The 23,224-nt window shown below is 37.4% G+C and overlaps 1 protein-coding gene across 1 annotated transcript in view; it reads left to right on the top strand.

Annotated features, from left to right (window-relative positions):
- The first annotated feature begins 301 nt into the window (after positions 1-301).
- Positions 302-23,224, top strand: part of LOC127662620 (selenoprotein S-like) — a 55,748-nt gene continuing 32,825 nt past the window's right edge. Inside the window, exon 1 of the mRNA XM_052153894.1 lies at positions 302-519. Coding sequence (XP_052009854.1) covers positions 441-519 — 79 coding nt within the window. The 5' untranslated portion in view covers positions 302-440. The remainder of the gene's footprint in view (positions 520-23,224) is intronic.

Below are 23,224 nucleotides of genomic sequence, written 5' to 3' on the forward strand. Positions count from 1 at the left end.
AATTAATCAAAGAGTAATTATAATTTTCTTGATAGACCCAGGTTTAGACAAGCATATTTGATATGGAAGATAAGAAGATATGTAAACTACATACCCACTGATATTGAGGGAAATCACATGATGAGGTTTAGGCATGGGAGCTGAACACGCAACAGCCTGAGCCGACCGTTGTTGGAACCCAAAACAGACATCAGAAGAAAGGTAGAAAAATCACCCATGTTGGATGCAAAAAAATAATAAAACAGTAGATGGCGGTATGTGGCTAATGTGCGGAATACGCCAAAGCCCAAAAGAAGAAGAAGAAGCTTGATACGGAAATCGTTTGTTACTGGCTATCAGGTTATCTTTAGTGGAAGTGAACTGAAAGTTTTAAACAGGCAATGATTATTATATATTCTCATATCTACGTCATAAGAACTTGAAAAAAAGGTTTTTTTTAAATGGAAGCCGACGGTGGTGCCGATGTGAGAAATGAAGACGTGCCTCAGAACCTAGATCTGAGTTTTATCCTGCCATCTGGTATGTATGGAAACATGAGCCACTGCTTTCATTTTATTATCCTTTTTGACTGACTTGTCACCAGTGTTTACAAACATAAAAAGAATAGCCTACCTTTATTATATTTCATATCTTCTCTATGGATATATTAGTCATAAAAGGACTAAGGTGTGGTCAAAGACATCACACTGCTAGAGTGACGCAGATCTTATCAGGACATGACTTGCACAAATGTAACATTATTACGACAAATTATCTTTACCGCGGTAAAGATAATTTGCGGTTTAAAATTCAGACTTCGATTGATTATTAAAAACGATATGCGCTGTCGTAGACATGTTGCATTTGATTTTTTATGATTTGTGAATACGGATGACATCCGCTCCGCAATCAGTTATTTACATTTTACGAACCACTCTCATCTTTTCCAGTCTGATTTGAGAACTTTTTCACAGCAGTTTATCAACCCTTTTTTTAAGTCCATGGGTCGGGAAGGTGAAAAATAAGCTTTCAATGGCTATTTTCAGTAAACTCTCAATCTGGGTGACACGAAAATTCACTTGTATTAGATAGAGCCTGATTTGTGAAAACTTTCACAATCACATTGTGTCGCGTTTGATTGCGTCTTACTGCTCTACACCCATTGCCTTGTGTAATAATAACAACAGAATAGGCTGTGTAAATGGATAAAGCCATCAGAGGTATCCGCTTATAATTCTAAAAATTGAGCACCAAGACATGGTAGACCTTCGTGATGTGAATTGTTTTCACAGTATATGTCTCTTAACACTTTTTGAACTCTGTAGTCAACAGATTACCTGAAAAATCAGTGTTGTAGGCTTTGAGAGGACACATTCTGAAAATTATGATAGAAAAACACTAGTTTCACACAGCTGGATTTATGAAAACTTTCACAGATTGGATATACTCAGTTTGATGGCTTCTTGCAAATTGGCATCGTGAAATACACATTTTCTAAGCCATAAAACCAATAAACTTCTTATAATTCTTCAAAATGACCATCTAGATGGGTCACACTAGGCTCAATTAGACCATCCTGATTTATTTCACAGTAAAGTTTTTGTCTCTTAGCCCTTGGTTGAGAACTTGAGTCAACAGTTTACCAGAAAAATCTGAGTTATAGGCTTTGAGAGGTCACATTCTGGAAACACATGATTATTCTGATGGAAAAATAATAGTTTTACGCAACTGGATTCGTGAAAAATTTTAGAGATTGATTTGACTCTGTTTGATGGCTTTGGCTTTTTGTTGACAAATACAATTTTGAAGATATGTCAACTAGCTGGTCATTTTATTTAACACTTGTGCAGTGTTTGGGTCATTTTTGACCCATTTTGTTTTGGTTTCTTTAATAAAAATGGTTAATTCATCTCAGTGGGCCAAGGCTTGTTTACTTTTCTTTCATTTGCCATCTGAACTCACAAAAAAACATTGGAGTGGATTTGATGAGTTTAGCCCCTGTGACAAAAATTAACACTTGTGTTGTTCCAGGTCATTTTTGACCCATCATGGGAGATGAATGAGAAAGACTAAAACAAAGAGCTAATAACACTAAGCCTATAGCACTGATTTCTCAAGTACACTGTTGACTCAACAACTCAAAAAAATTAATAAATCAGGATGGTCTACTTAAGTCTAGGTGCTCATTTTGTAGAATTATAAGTAGGGATGCACTGATCCGACACCTGGATCGGTATCGGCTCCGATACTGAAGCTTTTAGCCGGATCGGGTATCGGTCTGATGAGCCCGATCCAAATCCGATACTGTGTGTTAGTCATATTTGTTAATGTAAAGTTAAAAAAATGACATAAAAGAACAATAAACTCACAATTAAAGTAGTTCATATGACTCGTGCATTTTATTCAAAGCCACTTGAACACGTGCGATAGCTCTGTGAATCACAAAGGCTGTTTAATAAATAAATATATAAAATGCACACGCAGCTCCAGCGTGTCAGTGAATGGCGCTGCTCCGTTTACACACGCGTCTATTTTTAGCCTTTATGCCGTGCGCAATATTTGAAAGTTACTCAATAACAACATCTCAGATTCTCAATAGTTTGGAGCACTTATAATATGCATTTAGAATGGCACTGGAGGTGCATTTGACCAGAATTTGAATAAGAAGCTAATTAAACTACTGTTTAACTTGCCTAAAAACAGACACACTTACAGGACTTCCTGGAGAGTTCAGAATGTCAAAATAAAAGTGTGAGGGTTTAAAAGTTAAAGGTGCATGATTAAGATATATTACTATTATAATATATTATATGTTTACAAATGATACAAATATTTAAGTTTAATGGGTTCCAAAAAAATAACTCTGAATGAAAAATGAGCTGATATCTTACAACTAAATTAACAAAAAAGAGATCTGAATCCTTTAAAGTCCAGATACAAGTTGAAAAAAAAATTGCAAAAAAAAAACTTCTTTTCTACTAGGGTTGCAATGGTATGAGATTTTATTTATTTATTTTCAGAAAATATCACGGTTTCACGGTATTACACAATTACTATTGTAAGTGAAAACAGAAGGGTTATTTTATTTATTTTTGAGCAAACTTTATTATAATTGAAACTTGAAACCATTTATTATGTGTAAAAAAAAAAAGTCTCCCTTTTGAAAATAAAATAAATAGAAAAAATAAGAAAGCTAACAGAATTATAATAAACAGAATTATAAACATGATACAAAATATCATGTAATTATAACATGTTATATAACAAAAGCATGTTAGTTTACATGTTAAATTAACTACTAAATGAAAAATAACATCAGCTGTGTAACAGTTAACATATACTGCTCCTGTCTGTACCTTTATCTCAGTGGTTCTCAACTGGTTTTGCTTCAGGACAGATTTTATATTGGAAATCAAGTGCCGACCTGCCATAGATTAAACATAACCTGTATTTAATGTATCCTGGGTCGCATTTCCTTTTTATGTTGCATAGTTTTGTTCATGGATTTCCAGTACAAGGACATGCATCAAGTGACATTATTTTTGTTGTTGATGTCAACAACAAAATCTACAGTTGTCTCTCCCCCTTTTAAAAATTGAAGAGCATATTTACTTATATGAGCCCATTATTATCCCATTTGTTAACTAATATTACATATTTATACACATATTACACAGAAGGAAAGGCTCCTCATTACCATGGTCAGTGTGCTAGTCTTAAATAATAGTAATAATAATAATAAATTAATGTATTTATGAAAATTAAATACTAGCTGAAACACATCTTGAAACTTTAACAACAACTGCCACTGTTGATATATAATGAGGTCTAATAGATTCTACCTTTTAGATTAATTCATATGAAACTATAACATTTTGTTAAAATATAACAGTTACTTTTACGCATGTAAAATCCTGAAACAAATATGTAAAGGTCATGGTGTTTTTTTTTGGCGCATAGCACAGTGTTGCTATTTCCTCAGTGCTGTTTGGCATGTTAGGGCTGCTACTGTTTGAGAGGTTCGAATTGACAATCTCCATAATACTTTAAACTAGAAAAGCCTCGCTAGAATTGAAATTGGTCACAGTTTTGATGTCTGCGCTCCGCAATATCGAGGGAAGCCCAGTTGTTGAACGCGCGCCCGAGACAAGAGCTGATCATGATCGCGAGCTTGTTAAAGTGCAATTGAGAAGTCTTTAGCTGTTTGCGAGATTATCATTAAATCTGCCTCGGCAGGTAAATACTCGATCACTTGGACGGCCGCCGAAATATCTTCAATGGGAGAACCATGGCATTGTTATTTCCCTGCTGTCCGCGACCCAGTCCGAATAGACCAGTTGAGAAACACTGCTTTAACTCACACTCATGTCAGACCTCCTCCCCTCGCTTCTCTCTGACATCTGCTGCGTGTGTGTGTGTGTGTGTGTGTGTGTGTGTGTAGTGCAAGTTGACGAGTCTGACAGACAGTCGAGAAGGAAAGGAGATGCGCACGCATGTGAGAATCTCTGTCCGGTTGCATTTTTTTCTCAATACCGTAGATAAGCAAATGTACATGGTATGATAACCGTCAATTTTCAAACCGTGGTATACCGTGAAACTGGTATACCGCTGCAACCCTAGGACTGACTTGAAAAAACAATCGAGAAACATTTCGAAACTGCTTTTGAAACAGTGTGACTTAACGAAAATTCGTCTGCTGAAATCATGTGACTTTGCCAGTTTGATACGCACTCCAAATTACTGGTTTTGAGCAAATTAGTCATAAAGGTTTTGGAGGTGAAGCGTGTTTCAAAAGCGACCATCACTACCTGTGTGTCTGACGGTTATGAAGTGAATAAATGTAAATTTTCATAAAATAAAAGTTTTACTATATAAACCTGTTCCCTTGCATGATTGAGACCTTTGTCTGCAAATATATAAATGTAAAATTATTTTATTATGTAAAAAACAGCCTGATAATTTAATAGGGTTTCAGAACTTCGTGCTTGAACCCCTAATTACCACTGCTGTAAAGATAGTTTGCGGTTTGTAATTCAGACTTCGATTGGCTATAAATCCGCTATGCACTGTTGTAGACATGTAAATAATGTTGCATGTGATCCTTCATGATTGTGAATTCAGATGACATCATCCTCCGCTCCGCAATCTGTCATTTAAATTTTACGACTCTTAATTTTCTAATCTAAATAGCTCCAAAAGTTGAACACCTGGAAGACTGAAACCACTCTCATCTTGACCAGTCTGATTTGAGAATTTGTTCACAGCAGGTTGTTTTCCTGTCAACCCTTTTTAAGTCCATGAGTCGGGAAGGTGAAAAATAAGTGCTCTTCACTTTTAACGGCTATTTCCAGTAAACACGCAATCTGGATTCATGCAAATGAACCTGTATTAGCTAGAGCCTGATTTGTGATCATCAAATCATCTTAGAATTCTAAACCTAGACGGGACATAGTAGGCTCAAATAGACCTTAATCTGTGATTTTCTTTTTTTTTTTTTTTTTCACAGATCAGTATTTGTCTCTTAACCCTTTTTTGAGTTCTGTGGTTAACAATTTACCTGAAAAATCTGTGTTTTAGGCTTTGAGGGGACACATTCTGCAAGCACATGATAATTATGATAGATAAACACTAGTTTCACACAAAACTGAAATTGTGAAAACATTCACAGACTGAATTTACTCAGTTTGATGGCTTCTTGCATATTGGCATTGTGAAATAAAAATTTTCTAAGCCATAAAACCAATAAACTTCTTATAATTAGGGATGCACCGATACAACTTTTTCTATTCCGATTCCGATATCGGATATCTCAGTATCGGCCGATACCGATCCGATACCAGTGTTGTTTTTTTTGCATAATCAGTTTAGAATATCTTTACATTATTGTGTGAACTAATTGGGATTACTCTTTAATATGTAAAGAAACTCAAACCTCTAACTACACATTATTGCAATATAACTGTATAGCTTACACTTTAGAAACACTTTATTGTTAACTAGTATACTGGATAATGTAGCAGCAAAATTAACAGTAATTCCAGTATAAATCATCAGTAGAAAATAGGGTTGCAGTGGTATATCGGTTTCATGGTACACCACGGTTTGAAAATTGACGTTTATCATACCATGTACATTTGCTTATCTACGGTATTGAGAAAAAAAATGCAACCGGACGGAGAATCTCACGTGCACGTGCGCATCTCCTTTATTCCTTGTCTGCCTGTCAGACTCGGTGCGCATCTCCTTTATTCCTTGTCAGACTCGTCGAATTGCGACACGTGCACAGACGAGAAAATGTCTGAGAGAAGCGAGGCGAGGGGGTCTGACATGAGTGTGAGTTAAAGCAGTGTTTCTCAACTGGTTTAGTTGGACTGAGTCGCGGCAAGGCAAGTTTATTTATATAGCACATTTCATACACGATGGTAATTCAAAGTGCTTTACATAGAAGAGATTAAAATAAGAATAAGAATAATTGAAACAGTTTAGAATATAAAATAAAATACAGTTTAAACAGTCGGACACACAGTGGCACAGTACTCGGACACACAGTGGCACAGTGCTCGCAGCAGGGAAAGAACAATGCCATGGTTCCCATTGAATCCCATTGAAGATATTTTGGCGGCCGCCCAAGTGATAGACTATTCAGGACTGCAGACGCAGATTTAATGATAATCTCGCAAACAGCTAAAGCAGACATGGGCAACATACGGCCCGCGGCTCATTTATCGTAGAAGCATTTTTATTTTTCATTGAGTATTTCAGTTAACTTGCATTGGGACCTATCGCGTATCCACAAGCGTTTAACATGCTCAGGGTTGCCAGATAAGAGACGAAACACCCCCAGTTTGAGATTTATACTTGCGCAAATTGGAAAAATTCCGCCTAATGTCATACTTGTTTTGTGCAATCTGGCAACCATGCACGTCTCGCTTTCTCCTTTGAAAGGCGATCTGTAGTGCAATATTCTGCTCAAGGAAAAGTGTTATAGGGCTACTCTGATGTTTGGTGCTACTCATTTTGCAGGTAAACCTTCTCAGTGATTAAATTAAATATAAAAGTAGATCTCGGCATCATTTACACATGGAGGGGTAATCATTGACATGCAAGCAAAAGCAAGCCAGAGATGAATATGTAAATTAATTTTTTATTTGTGCAAAGTAAACTCGCCCGCTTTGCGACAAACATTAAAAGTTCTATAAATTTTTTTTTTTTTATTATTATTATTAAAACTGAATAATAAATTAACAGGGCAGTAGAGATGGCAAAATAAATGTATAATCTCCGCCTTAATTCAGTTTTTTTCATTCCTGATAGAAAAGTATCTATCTTTGTAGAGCAATACAATACTTTAGGCAATTGCAGAATAGTCCCATTAGTCACAGATACACTTCAGAAAATTGACTACACAACTATTTCTGGGCTTAAAAGAAACAAAAACCAAATCAATGCAGAACATTGTATCCCAAAAGAAATACAATGTGGCACCTATACACTACTTAAGCTTGATGTGGCCCCTTAACCAAAATAGTTAAAAATATGAATAATTACACACATCACCTTTACAAATTTGTTTCAGGATTTTACATGAGTAAAATAAACTTATATTTTGACAAAATGTTTCAGTTTCATTTGAAATAATCTAAAAGGTAGAATCTATTTGACCTCATTTTATATCAACAGTGGCAGTTTTAGTTAAAGTTTCAAGATGTGTTTCAGCTAGTATTTATTTTTCATAAATACATTAATTTATTATTATTATTACTGTTATTTAAGACTAGCACACTGACCATGGTAATATTAGTTAACAAACGGGTAATAATAATGGGCTCATATAAGTAAATATGCTCTTCAATTTTTAAAAGGGGGAGAGACAACTTCCTGTAGATTTTGACATCAACAACAAAAATAATGTCACTTGATGCATGTTTGTACTGGAAAACCATGAACAAAACTATACAAAATAAAAGTAAATGCATCCCAGGATACATTAAATACAGGTTATGTTTAATCTATGACAGGTCAACACTTGATTTCCAATATAAAATCTGTCCTGAAGCAAAACCAGTTGATAAGCATTGAGTTAAAGGTACAGACAGGAGCAGTCTGGCTGTGCTGCCACTCACCTACAGTATATGTTAACTGTTAATAATCATAGGACATTACTTCAAAAGCTCACACAGCTGATGTTATTTTTCATTTAGTAGTTAATTTAACATGCTATGCTAACATGCTTTAGTTATATAACATGTTATAGTTACATGCTATTTTTTTGTATCATGTTTATAATTCTTTTATTATAATTCTGTTAGCTTTCTTATTTTTTCTATTTATTTTATTTTCAAAAGGGAGACACTTTTTTTACACATACTTCAATAAAATAAATGGTTTCAATTACACTCACCTAAAGGATTATTAGGAACACCATACTAATACTGTGTTTGACCCCCTTTCGCCTTCAGAACTGCCTTAATTCTACGTTGCATTGATTCAACAAGGTGCTGAAAGCATTCTTTAGAAATGTTGGCCCATATTGATAGGATAGCATCTTGCAGATGATGGAGATTTGTGGGATGCACATCCAAGGCATGAAGCTCCTGTTCCACCACATCCCAAAGATGCTCTGTTGGGTTGAGATCTGGTGACTGTGGGGGCCATTTTAGTACAGTGAACTCATTGTCATGTTCAAGAAACCAATTTGAAATGATTCGAGCTTTGTGACATGGTGTATTATCCTGCTGGAAGTAGCCATCAGAGGATGGGTACATGGTGGCCATAAAGGGATGGACATGATCAGAAACAATGCTCAGGTAGGCCGTGGCATTTAAACGATGCCCAATTGGCACTAAGGGGCCTAAAGTGTGCCAAGAAAACATCCCCCACACCATTACACCACCACCACCAGCCTGCACAGTGGTAACAAGGCATGATGGATCCATGTTCTCATTCTGTTTACGCCAAATTCTGACTCTACCATCTGAATGTCTCAACAGAAATCGAGACTCATCAGACCAGGCAACATTTTTCCAGTCTTCAACTGTCCAATTTTGGTTAGCTCTTGCAAATTGTAGCCTCTTTACCTATTTGTAGTGGAGATGAGTGGTACCCGGTGGGGTCTTCTGCTGTTGTAGCCCATCCGCCTCAAGGTTGGGCGTGTTGTGGCTTCACAAATGCTTTCCTGCATACCTCGGTTGTAACGAGTGGTTATTTCAGGCAAAGTTGCTCTTCTATCAGCTTGAATCAGTCGGCCCATTCTCCTCTGACCTCTAGCATCAACAAGGCATTTTCTCCCACAGGACTGCCGCATACTGGATGTTGGACCATTCTTTGTAAACCCTAGAAATGGTTGTGCGTGAAAATCCCAGTAACTGAGCAGATTGTGAAATACTCAGACTGGCCCGTCTGGCACCAACAACCATGCCACGCTCAAAATTGCTTAAATCACCTTTCTTTCCCATTCTGACATTCAGTTTGGAGTTCAGGAGATTGTCTTGACCAGGACCACACCCCTAAATGCATTGAAGCAACTGCCATGTGATTGGTTGATTAGATAATTGCATTAATGAGAAATTGAACAGGTGTTCCTAATAATCCTTTAGGTGAGTGTATAATAAAGTGTTTGCTCAAAAATAAATAGATAAATAAAATAACCCTTCTGTTTCACTGATAATAGTAATTGTGTAATACTGTATACCGTGAAACTGTGATATTTTCTGAGACTGTTATCATACCGTGAAAATCTCATACCGTTGCAACCCTAGTCAGTCCACTGTCAGCCATCTTTGGAATGCTCTCGGGAGGCTATTTCCAGTCATGCCAGTGCAGTTCCTATCTACTTAAATGGAGAAAGACCAAGATTACGATCAAAGAACATATTTCAAATCAGCAATAAAATCTGACAATACTGGTATCAAAAATTGTGATTTCTTATTACCCTAAAAAACTACATTTTCCATGCTTGTATAGCTAATACGCATGCATGTTTTAAAGTTGATTGACAGGCGATGTCTGTATCTAAAAGGTGATTGTCTCTTTTAACTGTAAGTTGGGGCTTCCTTTCTACGTCCGTTGATCCTTGGGCACCCAAAGCTACTTGGCTGAGCATTCCAGTTTCTCCCATTTATTTAAATAGAAGTTGCCCATCTCTGCTAAAAAATCTCAAGTCAGTTCAGCAGTAAGTTAGATCCATAAAATCAGACTGATTCAAGCAAGCAAGTTGCTGATTTGAATAAAGTAATTTGAATTTCCCTGTTGTTCCCACAGGGGGAAAAACCCAAAATGTTGTGTCTATGAGAAAGAAATTGGAGAGAGACAGATATTTTGTGATATTTAAAGAGATTTATTTGTTTTACTAAAGGTGAAGCTGGAATTTCTACTATTGGGTATGATAATGTGCATTCACTTTCTTTTTTATTTTATTTAATACACCCAATTTCTCAGCACTCTAAATGCAGCATAGTGTAGTGATTTACGCACTCGCTAAATAATCTAAAACTCTCGCTATTTGAGGTCAAGTCTCATATAATAATTTGTATGTAATTTGTAACCATAATGTTTAGTTTACAAATGTTTGTTGCACTGCCAAAGCATAATATTTCTAAAATGTGTTTATACTAAGCAAAGCGTTGTTTTAGAATCGAAACAACAAAAAAATATTGTGTGCTAAATTATTAAATAAAAATTATTTTTATTAAATTAAATAAATTATTTAGATTTTTCTCTTATAGAAAGAAATTGGTACTTTTATTCACCAAAGTGGCATTCAACTGATCACAATGTATAATCAGGACATTAATAACATGAAAAATTACTATAACAATTTGAAAAACATTTTCAGAACTTCTTAAACTATTTCAACGAGTTTTCATAAAAAAATCCTCCATGTGCAGCAATTACAGCTTTGCAGGTCCTTGGCATTCTAGCTGTCAGTTTGTCCAGATATTCAGATATCCAGTGACATTTCACCCCACGCTTCCTGTAGCACTTGCCGTAGATGTGGCTCTTTTGTCGGGCACGTCTCACGCACCTTACAGTCTAGCTGGTCCCACAAAAGCTCAATGGGGTTAAGATCCATAACACTCTTTTCCAATTATCTGTTGTCCAATGTCTCTGTTTCTTTGCCCACTCTAATCTTTTCTTTTTGTTTTTCTGTTTTAAAAGTGGCTGGAGTCTTCTCTTTAATGTTGTATATGAAACTGGTGTTAAGTGGGTAGAATTCAATGAAGCTGTCAGCAGAGGACATTCTATGGAATCTATTTCTCAAACTAAAGACTCTGATGTACTTGTCCTCTTGTTTAGGTGTACATCTGGTCTTCTTTTTCAAGCATTTAATAGCATTCATTCCTCAAAACAGTGATTGGCTGACGAGTTTCTAGAGAAAGCTGTTTCTTTTTTTGCAGTTTTTGACCAAATATTGACCATAAAACCTACCAGTCACAGTATGCAATAGACAACTCAAAACAAAGACAGTGTTAAGCTTCAGTTAACAAACCAGAAATCTTTCAACTGTGTTTGATATAAATGGCAAGTGATTTTCTAGTACCACATTTGCAAATTAGCATGATTACTCAAGGATAAAGTGTTGGAGTGATGGCTGCTGGAAATGGGGCCTGTTTAGATTTGATCAAAAATGACTTTTTTTCAAATATTGATGGTGCTGTTTCATCAGTAATGTCCTGACTATACTTTGTGATCAGGTGAATGCCACTTTGGTGAATTAAAGTACCATTTTCCTTCCGAAACAGCAAAATCTGTACATTATTCCAAATTTTTGCTGTGTGTATATATATATTATACACACACACAGTGCTGTGCAAAGGTCTTAGGCACATAAGATGTTTAACAAAAACATTTGTCTAAAGATGGTTATTTATATCTTTAGCAGTAGTGTGTCAATAGGTAATTTGTCCAAGCCTTCATTAGTATTTAAAAAAATGTTACCTCAGAAATGGTATCCCAGCTTGTGCTGTTTCAAACAAGTTATTGGATAAACAAGGGTGTGCGTGCGTGTGTGCGTGCGCAAAAACTCAATATTTACTTGGTGAAAAAAGAGACTGCATTTCACTAGCAGCAAAATACATAAATTCCTGCCACAAAAAGAGGGAAGAGTCGACCAAACAGTAATGCGCCCATTTACACCAACTCTTGTACAAACGCCACTGAAAGTATATACACTGTTTATTTATTTTTCCCCCTGTTTTTCCACACTTTTTCAATACAGAATTTGTTCTACAAATTTGTTATTTGTCATACCAATAAAGCTCAATTGAATGAGAGAGACGGAGCGTGTGCGATCACCTGTTGCCACACCCTAGCAGAGATGCTTCGCCAGCTTTCTCAGTGGAAAAATAGCGTCCAAGTGGGAGTATTTATCCCTATTTTGCGGTAGCCAGTGCACAAAAGTCGATCACTGTAGAAACCGCAATGTCCTCCGCAGAGGCGGATTAAGGTGGTCAGGGCCCCCTAGGCTGCTCTTTGTGTGAGGCCCCTCTTAATCATTGTGCTTTACTTGAAAAATGTATTTAGTGCCATACATGTCCACACACAAATGGTAAGGTGAACTGGCATACACGCACACATTGAGACAGCCAATACTAGTGTTTCCTTAAAGTGGTGGACCACCACAGCAAGAAAATTACCACCACACCACATAAGTAAAATGAGAAATGTAACATTACTAACAAATACAAACAAGCACAAGGCCCAGTGCTTAGAAGCAGCCCTTTAATTATGATCAAGAAACACCGGCACTACAACCAAAACTAACATAAACCGAGATATAAGTGGAAAGAATACCAGATATTAACCTCTGCCACCACAGCCACATAACAATTACAAAGGAAATATGTAACTATAAACAGCAAAGCAACAGAATTCCCTGCATTCACAGTTCAACTGCAAGCTGGTAACCACTTTTAGCTTTATAAACCAACAGGTAGGCTACAGCATCTGCATCAGTTCAGAACACCCTGTTTTGCTGAGGCAAAATCACAACATCATTACTGAGACACAAACCAATGTGCAATACACTAAACTGTGTATAAAACAAAGCCATAATAAAAAAAACAGCACAAAAATAACACTGTTATTATAACCGCAATAATGAAACCGCAGCATAATAATAAATATGTACATATTGTTGCATAGACCTACCTTTTTAGAATTGTTTTCTTTCTTGATTTTCTGGCAGAGAAGTCCTTAATGAGGCTGGTAAAATCCAATTTGCGCAGAAACTTCATCAGAGACAAGTGGTTTTGGCCCATCGTCAGGGCTGGACTGGGAAGATAAATTGGCCTGGGATTTTACAAGGCAACTTGCCCAAATCTTGAGCGTGTGGGTGTTCGCTGTCCTTTTCTTTGCATATCGCGGCGTAATTTTGTTGTCCATTATGCATAACACAGCACCTCATTTTAGCTTATCGCGGCCCATTCGGCACATTTCGCGGCCGCCCCACTGGCCAGCTCGGCTCTCCCGATGGCCAGTCCACCCCTGATGGGCCCCAAAGTGCTTCAGCCCATCGGGAAAATGCCCGGTATGCCAGATTACCAGCCCTGCCCATCGTGGATCTTAATCTATTTTTAAATAGTCCCAGTTTTGAAAAAGGCCGCTCCCCGCTTGCGTTGGTTACAGGCGAAGTCATAAATAGCCGGAGTGCTTTATCAACATTTGTAAACACTGATTGTATTTTCCTTGCTCCTATAAATTGCAGCAGTGACCTTGCTGAGGTGTCTGAATTGTCCAATTTTGTCCACAAAATCCTCCTAGATCACCTGCATATTTCTTCAGCAGATTAGCTGCTCCTGTGTGAAGATATTGAAGTATCCAGTCAATTTAGGGATTTTTTTCAGTATATCTTGGTCACGTTGTTCCTTTAACCATTGTATTTTCCTGCTCCACTTTTGTACTTTCGGACATTTTGCTGCTATGCTGTCTAGCAATAACAGTGATGTAAATGAAAATGATTGACATGATTTGACCAGCAGCTGATTGGACAGATGTGACCCAGGTCACATCCATCCAATCACCTGCTTATTTTTTTGTTTAATCTTTCTTATGGTCCAATGAGGGTCTTTTTTTGTTCGTGCTGAAGTAAATTTAAAATAAAACCACCTGCTTACTAACATATTTAATGTAAAAAATAAAAAAAAAGACAAACCATAGCTCTTAACAGATCTGCACTGCTCTTACACTTTACACTAGCGGAGTGATACACACACACACACACTGAAGTGTCTGAGTGCTGATGGTGTCAGACCATCAGTGCTCATGGAATGTCTCTCGTCCAGTCAGATTCGAGTTCCGGAATTAACTGGTGTGTGTGTGTGTGTGCGTGTGTGTATATACATATATACACAGTATCTCACAAAAATGAGTACACCCCTCAAATTTTTTGAAATATTTGATTATATCTTTTCATGTGACAACACGGAAGAAATGACACTTTGCTACAATGTAAAGTAGTGAGTGTACAGCTTGTATAACAGTGTAAAACGGTGTCATCGCTCTCACTCCCTCATACTGGTCACTGGAAGTTCAACATGGCACCTCATGGCAAAGAACTCTCTGAGGATCTGAAAAAAAGAATTGTTGCTCTACATAAAGATGGCCTAGGCTATAAGAAGATTGCCAAGACACTGAGCTGCAGCACGGTGGCCAAGACCATACAGCGGTTTAACAGGACAGGTTCCACTCAGAACAGGCCTCGCCATGGTCGACCAAAGAAGTTGAGTACACATGCTCAGTGTCATATCCAGAGGTTGTCTTTGGGAAGTAGACGTATGAGTGCTGCCAGCATTGCTGCAGAGGTTGAAGGGGTGGGGGTCAGCCTTTCAGTGCTCAGACCATAAGCTGCACACTGCATCAAATTGGTTTGCATGGCTGTCGTCCCAGAAGGAAGCCTCTTCTAAAGATGATGCACAAGAAAGCCCGCAAACAGTTTGCTGAAGACAAGCAGACTAAGGACATGGATTACTGGAACCATGTCCTGTGGTCTGATGAGACAAAGATAAACTTATTTGGTTCAGATGGTGTCAAGCGTGTGTGGCGGAAACCAGGTGAGGAGTACAAAGACAAGTGTCTTGCCTACAGTCAAGCATGGTGGTGGAAGTGTCATGGTCTGGGGCTGCATGAGTGCTGCCGGCACTGGGGAGCTACAGTTCAGTTCAGTACAGTTGAGGGAACCGTGAATGCCAACATGTACTGTGACATTGAAACAGAGTATGATCCCCTTCCTTTGGAGACTGGGCCACAGGGCAGTATTCCAGCATGATAATGACCCCAAATGCACCTCCAAGCTGACCACTGCCTTGCTAAAGAAGCTGAGGGTGAAGGTGATGGACTGGCCAAGCATGTCTCCAGACCTAACCCTTATTGAGCATCTGTGGGGCATCCTCAAATGGAAGGTGTAGGAGCACAAGGCCTCTAACATCCACCAGCTCTGTGATGTTGTCATGGAGGAGTGGAAGAGGACTCCAGTGGCAACCTGTGAAGCTCTGGTGAACTCCATGCCAAATAGGGTTAAAGCAGTGCTGGAAAATAAAGGTGGCCACACAAAATATTGACACTTTGGGCCCATTTTCACTTAGGGGTGTACTCACTTTTGTTGCCAGCGGTTTAGATATCAATGGCTGTGTGTTGAGTTATTTTGAGGGGACAGCAAATTTACACTGTTATACAAGCTGTACACTCACTACTTTACATTGAAGCAAAGTGTAATTTCTTCTGTGTTGTCACATGAAAAGATATAATCAAATATTTACAAAAATGTGAGTGCTGTACTCACTGTGTGTGTGTGTGTGTGTGTGTGTGTGTGTGTGTGTACATATATATATATATATATATTATATATATATATAATATAATGTGTATATATCACACTACCGGTCAAATGTTTTGAAACACGCTCATTCTTTATTATAATTAAAAAAAAAACTTTTTATAATGAAATAAATGTATATTTTTTGTTATTATGTATATTTATAGGCGTTTTGTTGGCCAATTGGCCACACACACACATAATTATATTTTTGTCCACAAAACGAATTTCAAACATTTAAGCAAACAACTTCAGATCAAAAGATTTTTAAGATCATGGAACAATTCAGTCAAGTGTTTCAAAAATTTTGACCAGTTGTGTGTACACACACACACACACAGTGGATATAAAAAGTCTACACACCCCTGTTAAAATGCCAGGTTCTTGTGATGTAAAAGAATGAGACAAAGATTAATAATGTCAGAACTTTTTCCACCTTTAATGTGACCTATAACGTGAACAATTCAATTGAAAAACAAACTGAAATCACCTGGTTGCATAAGTGTGCACACCCTTAAACTAATACTTTGTTGAAGCACCTTTTGATTTTATTACAGCACTCCGTCTTTTGGGTAGAGTCTATTAGCATGGCACATCTTGATGTGGCAATATTTGCCCACTCTTCTTTACAAAAGCGCTCCAAATCTGTCAGATTGCGAGGACATCTCCTGTGCACAGCCCTCTTCAGATTACCCCACAGATGTTCAGTTGGATTCAGTTCTGGGCTCTGGCTGGGCCATTCCAAAACATTAATCTTCTTGTGGATTTGGATGTGTGCTTTTGGTCGTTGTCGTGCTGAAAACTGAACGTCCTCTTCATCTTCAGCTTTCTAACAGACGCCTGAAGGTTTTGTGCAAAAATTGCCTGGTATTTGAAACTGTTCATAATTCCCTCCACCCTGACTAAGGCCCTGATTCCAGCTGAAGAAAAACAGCATGATGCTGCCACCACCATGATTCACTGTGGGTATGATGTTCTTTGGGTGATGTGCAGTGTTGTTTTTGCACCAAACATACCTTTTGGAATTATGGCCAAAAAGTTCAACCATGGTTTCATCAGACCATAACACATTTTCCCACGTGCTTTTGGGAGACTTGATGTTTTTGCAAACTTCAGCCAGGCTTGGATGTTTTTCTTTGTAAGAAAAGGCTTCCGTCTTGCCACCCTACCATAGCCCATTCATATAAAGAATATGGGAGATTGTTGTCACATGTAGCACACAGCCAGTACTTGCCAGAAATTCCTGCAGTTCCTTTAATGTTGCTGTAGGCCTCTTGGAAGTCTCCCTGACCAGTTTTCTTCTCGTCTTTTCATCAATTTTGGAGGGATGTCCAGTTCTTGGTAATGTCTCTGTTGTGCCATATTTTCTCCACTTAATGATGACTGTCTTCACTGTGTCCCATGGTATATCTAATGCTTTGGAAATTATTTTTGGAAATTTCAATTGAATTTTTCACATTATAGGTCACATTAAAAGTGGAAAAAGTTTTGACATGATTTATCTTTGTCTCATTCTTTTACATCACAAGAACCTGGCATTTTAATAGGGGTCTGTAGACGTTTTATATCCACTGTATATATGTATGTAAAATGTAAAAATGTTTGACCCAATTAAACCATTTAAAGGCAATGCTTCCATTTGGTTAGTATTTACTAACAAAGTGTATGTAAATTTATGATGAAAGAAATATAAGCTGAAATATGTAATTCTCTCTATTATTCTGACATTTTCACATTCTTTCACAAATAAAGTAGTGATCTTAACTGATCTAAGACAGGGAATGTATTCTAAGATTAAATGTCAGGAATTGTGAAAAACTGAGTTTAAATGTATTTGGCTAAGGTGGATGTCAACTTCTGACTTCAACTGTAGTTTAATCCTGCTGGATTTTTTCATCATTACTGCGAAAACAACATAAAATTCTCAGTCATTTTGGGGCATACAGATAAGTATAAGACATCATTAGAGACTATAAAGGGTCTACTTTTATTTGTGTACACTCGCAATAACAACAAAACCTTGTGCTTTTGTAAAATAAATAAAATAAAAAGGGTGAGCTGTAAGCAGTCTCTGGGTTCGCAAGCCTATATCTGAAACACGTCACAAAAATGAACTGAAACTCCGCTAATAATTATCACACAAACATGAAACGCATGTTTAAAGAAACCTTCAAATGTCTGCTTTTAAATAAAACAAATATTCTCCTGCAATGTAATCTGTATGAAACAAAGCGATGTACAGTTTCTCCTAGCTCAGCTAATTTATCTCTAATGTGATCACACCCACCAGCAGAGCTCGCTATTCATACACTAAGACACGCCCCGACTGTGTCTTAAAAACAACAAGTTTGTTAATTTTTCTGCGCATTTGAAAGACAGCACGATACACAAGTGAGAACTCCTGGATCGTGATGAAGAGTTAGTTTTCCTCCGAAGAAGAGGATACAATTTCAGACGAGTAACTCATTTAGTTTTAATTAGTTGACATGCTATTTTATATAAACATGTACATATTTTAATAGTGGGACTGTTTCCAGACTTGCCAGCCTGGATTCAGAGTATTAAAATTTGAAATATATCCTAATAAGCAAGTTTTAGTTACATTTTAAATGCTGTTTTGGCTAAATCAGGTATTTAAATTGTATGCTGTATGATATAAATATGATATGTAATATGATATATAAAATAATATGAATGTTTAGATTATATTTTAACTAGTGTTTATGCTGCCTCATTATCATCAACAAAGCTTGTGCTTGCAAATATGTGTTCAGATTAAATGAGTAAAATGCCCTTTAAATATGCCCATATTAGAAAATCAGCATATTATAATGATTTCTGAAGGATTATGTGACCCTGAAGACTGCAGTAATGATGCTGAAAATTCAGCTTTGATCACAAATTGCGTTTTACAATACATTTAAATAGAAAACTTTTCTTTTAAATTGTAAAAAAATAGTTCGAAATATCACAGTTTTACTGTATTTTGGATCAAATAAATGCAGCCTTGGTGAGCAGAAGAGACTTCTTTTAAACGGTAGTGTAGGTCTGAAATTAAGTGAAGTCTTTATGTAAAGAAAGTGTATAGTCAGATTAATTCTTTTAACTTAAAATTAGATTTTGATCAGTAAGTCTCCTCACATTCATTCTCTTTCTGTCACATTCCTCATTGATAGGGCCAGGGGAGGATTCTTTTGTCTCTTCAGGGGTGAATCACATCAATATTCATTATAGTTCACGCCTCCTCGCATATGACCTTTCTAACACTAAAAGTGTCTTAAAAAAGTTAAATTACTATATTGTTTTGTATGAATGAGTGCTCAGGATGGTTTTCACATCATTTTGTAGCAAAAACTCTAGGCTACAAGAAGTTCTCAAAAGGCATGGGGACAAATGTTTAGGATGTGTTATATGGTGTTATTTCAATGACTTAATTTTGGTAACTGCATCTCTAACTAAGTTTACAATAATAAGAACACCCTCACGATTCAGACAATACCGTTTTAAAGGTCAATGTCAACATTATAATATTTATAATATTACAATATTATAATGTTATTTTTTCAATTAAAATTGTTATTTATTTATAAACCGATAACAAAATAAAAACACAACATATATATATAACACTGATTTAACATTTAACCTCCCCAGTCATCAAACCCACCCTAACTCCCAACGAAAACCCCTGTGGCCACAAATAGATTCAAACATAATAATCATATATAACCTGTCAAACAAATTCTGTCCCCCAGCCTTCTGCTTGATATTTCTTCAAAAGCAGCCACCCTCCCCATCTCCGCACACCACACCGGAAATGAGGGCACCCTATCCAACTTTCATCCTCTTAAAATAATTAGCCTGCCAACCAAATGGCAGTATGCTGTCAGAGCCAGAGCTTTGGATTTTGACCAATTGACTCAGAAAACTTAAATTAATAAGAATATTAATTTAGGAAGAGAAAATTAATTAAGAATAATGGAACTTTGCTGAGTGCCCCTATCCAGATTAAAGTCAGCTGAAATTAATCCATTTGTTTATACCGCTACTACTGGGTGTCAATAAAGTAACTTAATCCATCAAATAAAATTTTCCCGAACCCATATATTTCCAAATTCTTAAAAAGATAATCCCATTCTGCCATATCAAATGCTTTTTCGGCATCAAGTGAGATGGCAGCGATCATTCTCCACTAACCACATGATATTGATGAAATGCTTAATGTTATTAGAAGAGCTTCGGCCCCGAATTAACCCCACCTGATCTATGTGTATAAGAGTTGTCATAATTGTACTCATTTGGTTAGCCAGAATTTTTTACAATATTTTAAGGTCTAGATCGATCAGGGAAATTGAATGGTAACTTTTACACTCGCTTGAATCTTTGTCCTTTTTAAGTGTCAGTCTGATCCGGGCTTGTGTCATGGTTGGCGGCAGCTTTCCATTCTTTAATGATTCCATATAAACTGCTTGCAAAAGTGGAGCCAATTCTGTAGCATAGGATCTAAAAAACTCAGTGGCAAAGCCATCTGGCTCCGGAATGTAGGCAAGGCCTAAATTACCATGCCACGCTCCAAGTTTATCTCAGAATCAAGAGGATTATTTTGCTGTCATCAGTTTAAGGAGTTCTAATGGTTCCACAAAGTTTCTAATATTTTCATCAGTAGATGAAGACGTGGAACTATAAAGATCAAGATAGAATTCTTTAAAAACATTATTAATATCAATGGCTGAGGTAAAAATTTCACCACCAGCAGATTTCACTGAGGTAATGGTAGAAAAAGTCTCTCTGCTTTATATACCTAGCCAAAAGCTTCCCTGCTTTTTCCCCCCGACTCAAAGTATGACTGTCTTGCCCTGAATAGCCAAAACTCCACCTTTTGTGACAAAATAGTATTAAACTGCTTTTCAGTCGGGTCAATTCTTTGAGGCCATCAGACGACATTCGGCGCTTCAGCTCTGCCTTGGCACTTTTAATATTCCCTTCCAACTCCATAAGTTCTCATGCTTTGGACCTTTTGATGAATGAGGCATACTGAATGATCCGACCCCTATGAACCGCCTTAAGTGTCTCCTAAGCCATGCCTAAAGAGGACACTGCAGACACATTTATTTCATTTATTTCATATTAGTTGGAATTCAGGATTTTGCAAAAGGGATACATTAAAGCGCCAACTGTATGATTTCTTTTTCTCCATTATGTGGCAACCCCTCTAAACTCACCAGGGTGTGATCTGAGACGAAGATGTTTCCAATTGAGCAATCCACAACAGATGAAATAATGGACTAAGATATATAAAAATATATTTATATTCTGCAATGAATCTTATAGACTGATGACAAATAAATTATGGTCCCTACCAGATGGGTTCAAAAGTCTCCAAATATCTGTAAGACCAAGATATTTACACATCCTGTGAAGCATCAATGTTGCTCTAGGGGGCTTGCACACTTTTGCTTCACTATGATCAAGGACTGAGTCCATCAAATGATCAAAGTCTCCTCCCAATATTATATCATGAGGGGTGCCAGCGGCTTGCAGCATCACTTCAAGATCTATAAAAAAATCCTGATCTGAAAATCCTGAACTTACACTTTCGTTAAATTTTAATAAAAATAAAATGTCTTTCCTCCTTTTAGTTTCTGTCTGACTTGCACTTGACGAGTAAATATTGACCAGACGAGGTTTTGTTTATTCAGTTGCCATGACAACTAGGTTTGCGCATATGCGCCTTCCAAGGACTTCTGAGAACAGAGCATGAAATTGCGATGCTACTGCCCGGATTAGCTACTGTCTATTTCCATTCAGTTTTGCCTAATCCATGGCAACTGAATAAACAAAACCTCGTCTGGTCAATATTTACTCGTCAAGTGCAAGTCAGACAGAAACTAAAAGAAGGAAAGACATTTTATTTTTATTAAAATTTAACGAAAGTACATTTACATTTTGTGGGATCTACCTGCATTGCCTTTGCGATCGACTGGTAGATCGCGATTGACGTGTTGAGCACCCCTGGTCTAGGTATTTCTCGGCCTTCTTCATTCTCAGGAATTTTTTTATGTGGATTAAGTACAGCAGCCATGCTTTGGATAGTTTGTGAGTCACTCTTAGGGTTTTAGAAGTCCTACACTTTGTGGCAAAAAAATTATTAACCAACTATTATCACTGCGTAAGAGACACTCGGAATCAAACAGTCATTTAAAGGAATTTATTCTTGCAAGAAGGACCCAGTTATTACACAGGAGTTAATCTGTGCCGTGAGTGAGACGCCGAAGGGGAGGGCTGACTTGTTTTTTTTATACCTCTTGCCCAAGGTCTCCCACAGAAGCAGATCCTCCCCCTCTGCATTCCTCAGACACAGGGGCATTCCCTTGCAATGACTATCACTGATGATTTACATTTATTCATTTGGCAGACACTTTTATCCAAAGCGACTTACAAAAGAGGAAAACATCAGTGAATCATCTTAGGGAGACAGTGGTACAAAAAGTGCCATATTCCAAAGTTTCACTATCATCAGAATAGTATACAAAACAGATTTAAGTGCAACAAGAAATTTAAAATTTTTATTTAATTTTTTTTTTCAAAATTTTAGTGACCGGTTAAGTGCTTTTGGAAAAGATGTGTTTTTAGCCGTTTTTTGAAAATAGAGAGTGAGTTAGCTTACCGGATTGAGTTGGGAAGGTCATTCCACCACCGTGGTATGATGAAACTGAAAGTCCGGGAAAGTGGTGCCTCTTTGTTTTGATACGACAAGGCGACGTCTGCATAAATGTTTTTAGGTATGCTGGAGCAGACCCAGTGACTGTTTTGTATGCCAGCATCAGGGCCTTGAATTTAGTACGTGCATGGACCGGCAGCCAGTGGAGAGAGACAAAGAGTGGTGTAACGTGCTCTCTTAGGTTCATTAAAGACCAGACATGCTGCTGCATTCTGGATCATTTGGAGAGGTCTAATAGCACAGGCAGGAAGGCCTGCAATGAGAGCGTTACAGTAGTCCAGTCTAGTTATGACAAGGAACTGAACGAGCAGTTGTGTGGCATGTACAGAGAGGAAGGGTCTTATCTTCCTGATATTGTAGAGTGTAAATCTACATGATCTTGCAGTCTTTGAAATGTGGTCTGTGAAATTTAGCTCATCATCAATGGTTACCCCTAGATTTCTGACCGTTTTGGAAGGTGAAACTGTAGTTGGACCCAGCTGCACGGTGATGTTGTGTTCAACAGCAGGGTTGGCTGGAAAGACAAGGAGTTCGGTCTTGGCTGGGTTGAGTTGAAGGTGGTGTTCCTTCATCCAGGCTGAGGTGTCTGACAGACAGGCAGCGATTCGAGCGGTCACTGTGGTGTCGTTGGGCTGGAAAGACAAGTAGAGTTGCGTGTCATCAGCGTAGCAGTGGTAAGAGAAACCATGTGACTGGATGATGGGTCCCAGTGA

Source organism: Xyrauchen texanus, chromosome 2, assembly GCF_025860055.1.
Source record: "Xyrauchen texanus isolate HMW12.3.18 chromosome 2, RBS_HiC_50CHRs, whole genome shotgun sequence".
NCBI lineage: Eukaryota > Metazoa > Chordata > Actinopteri > Cypriniformes > Catostomidae > Xyrauchen > Xyrauchen texanus.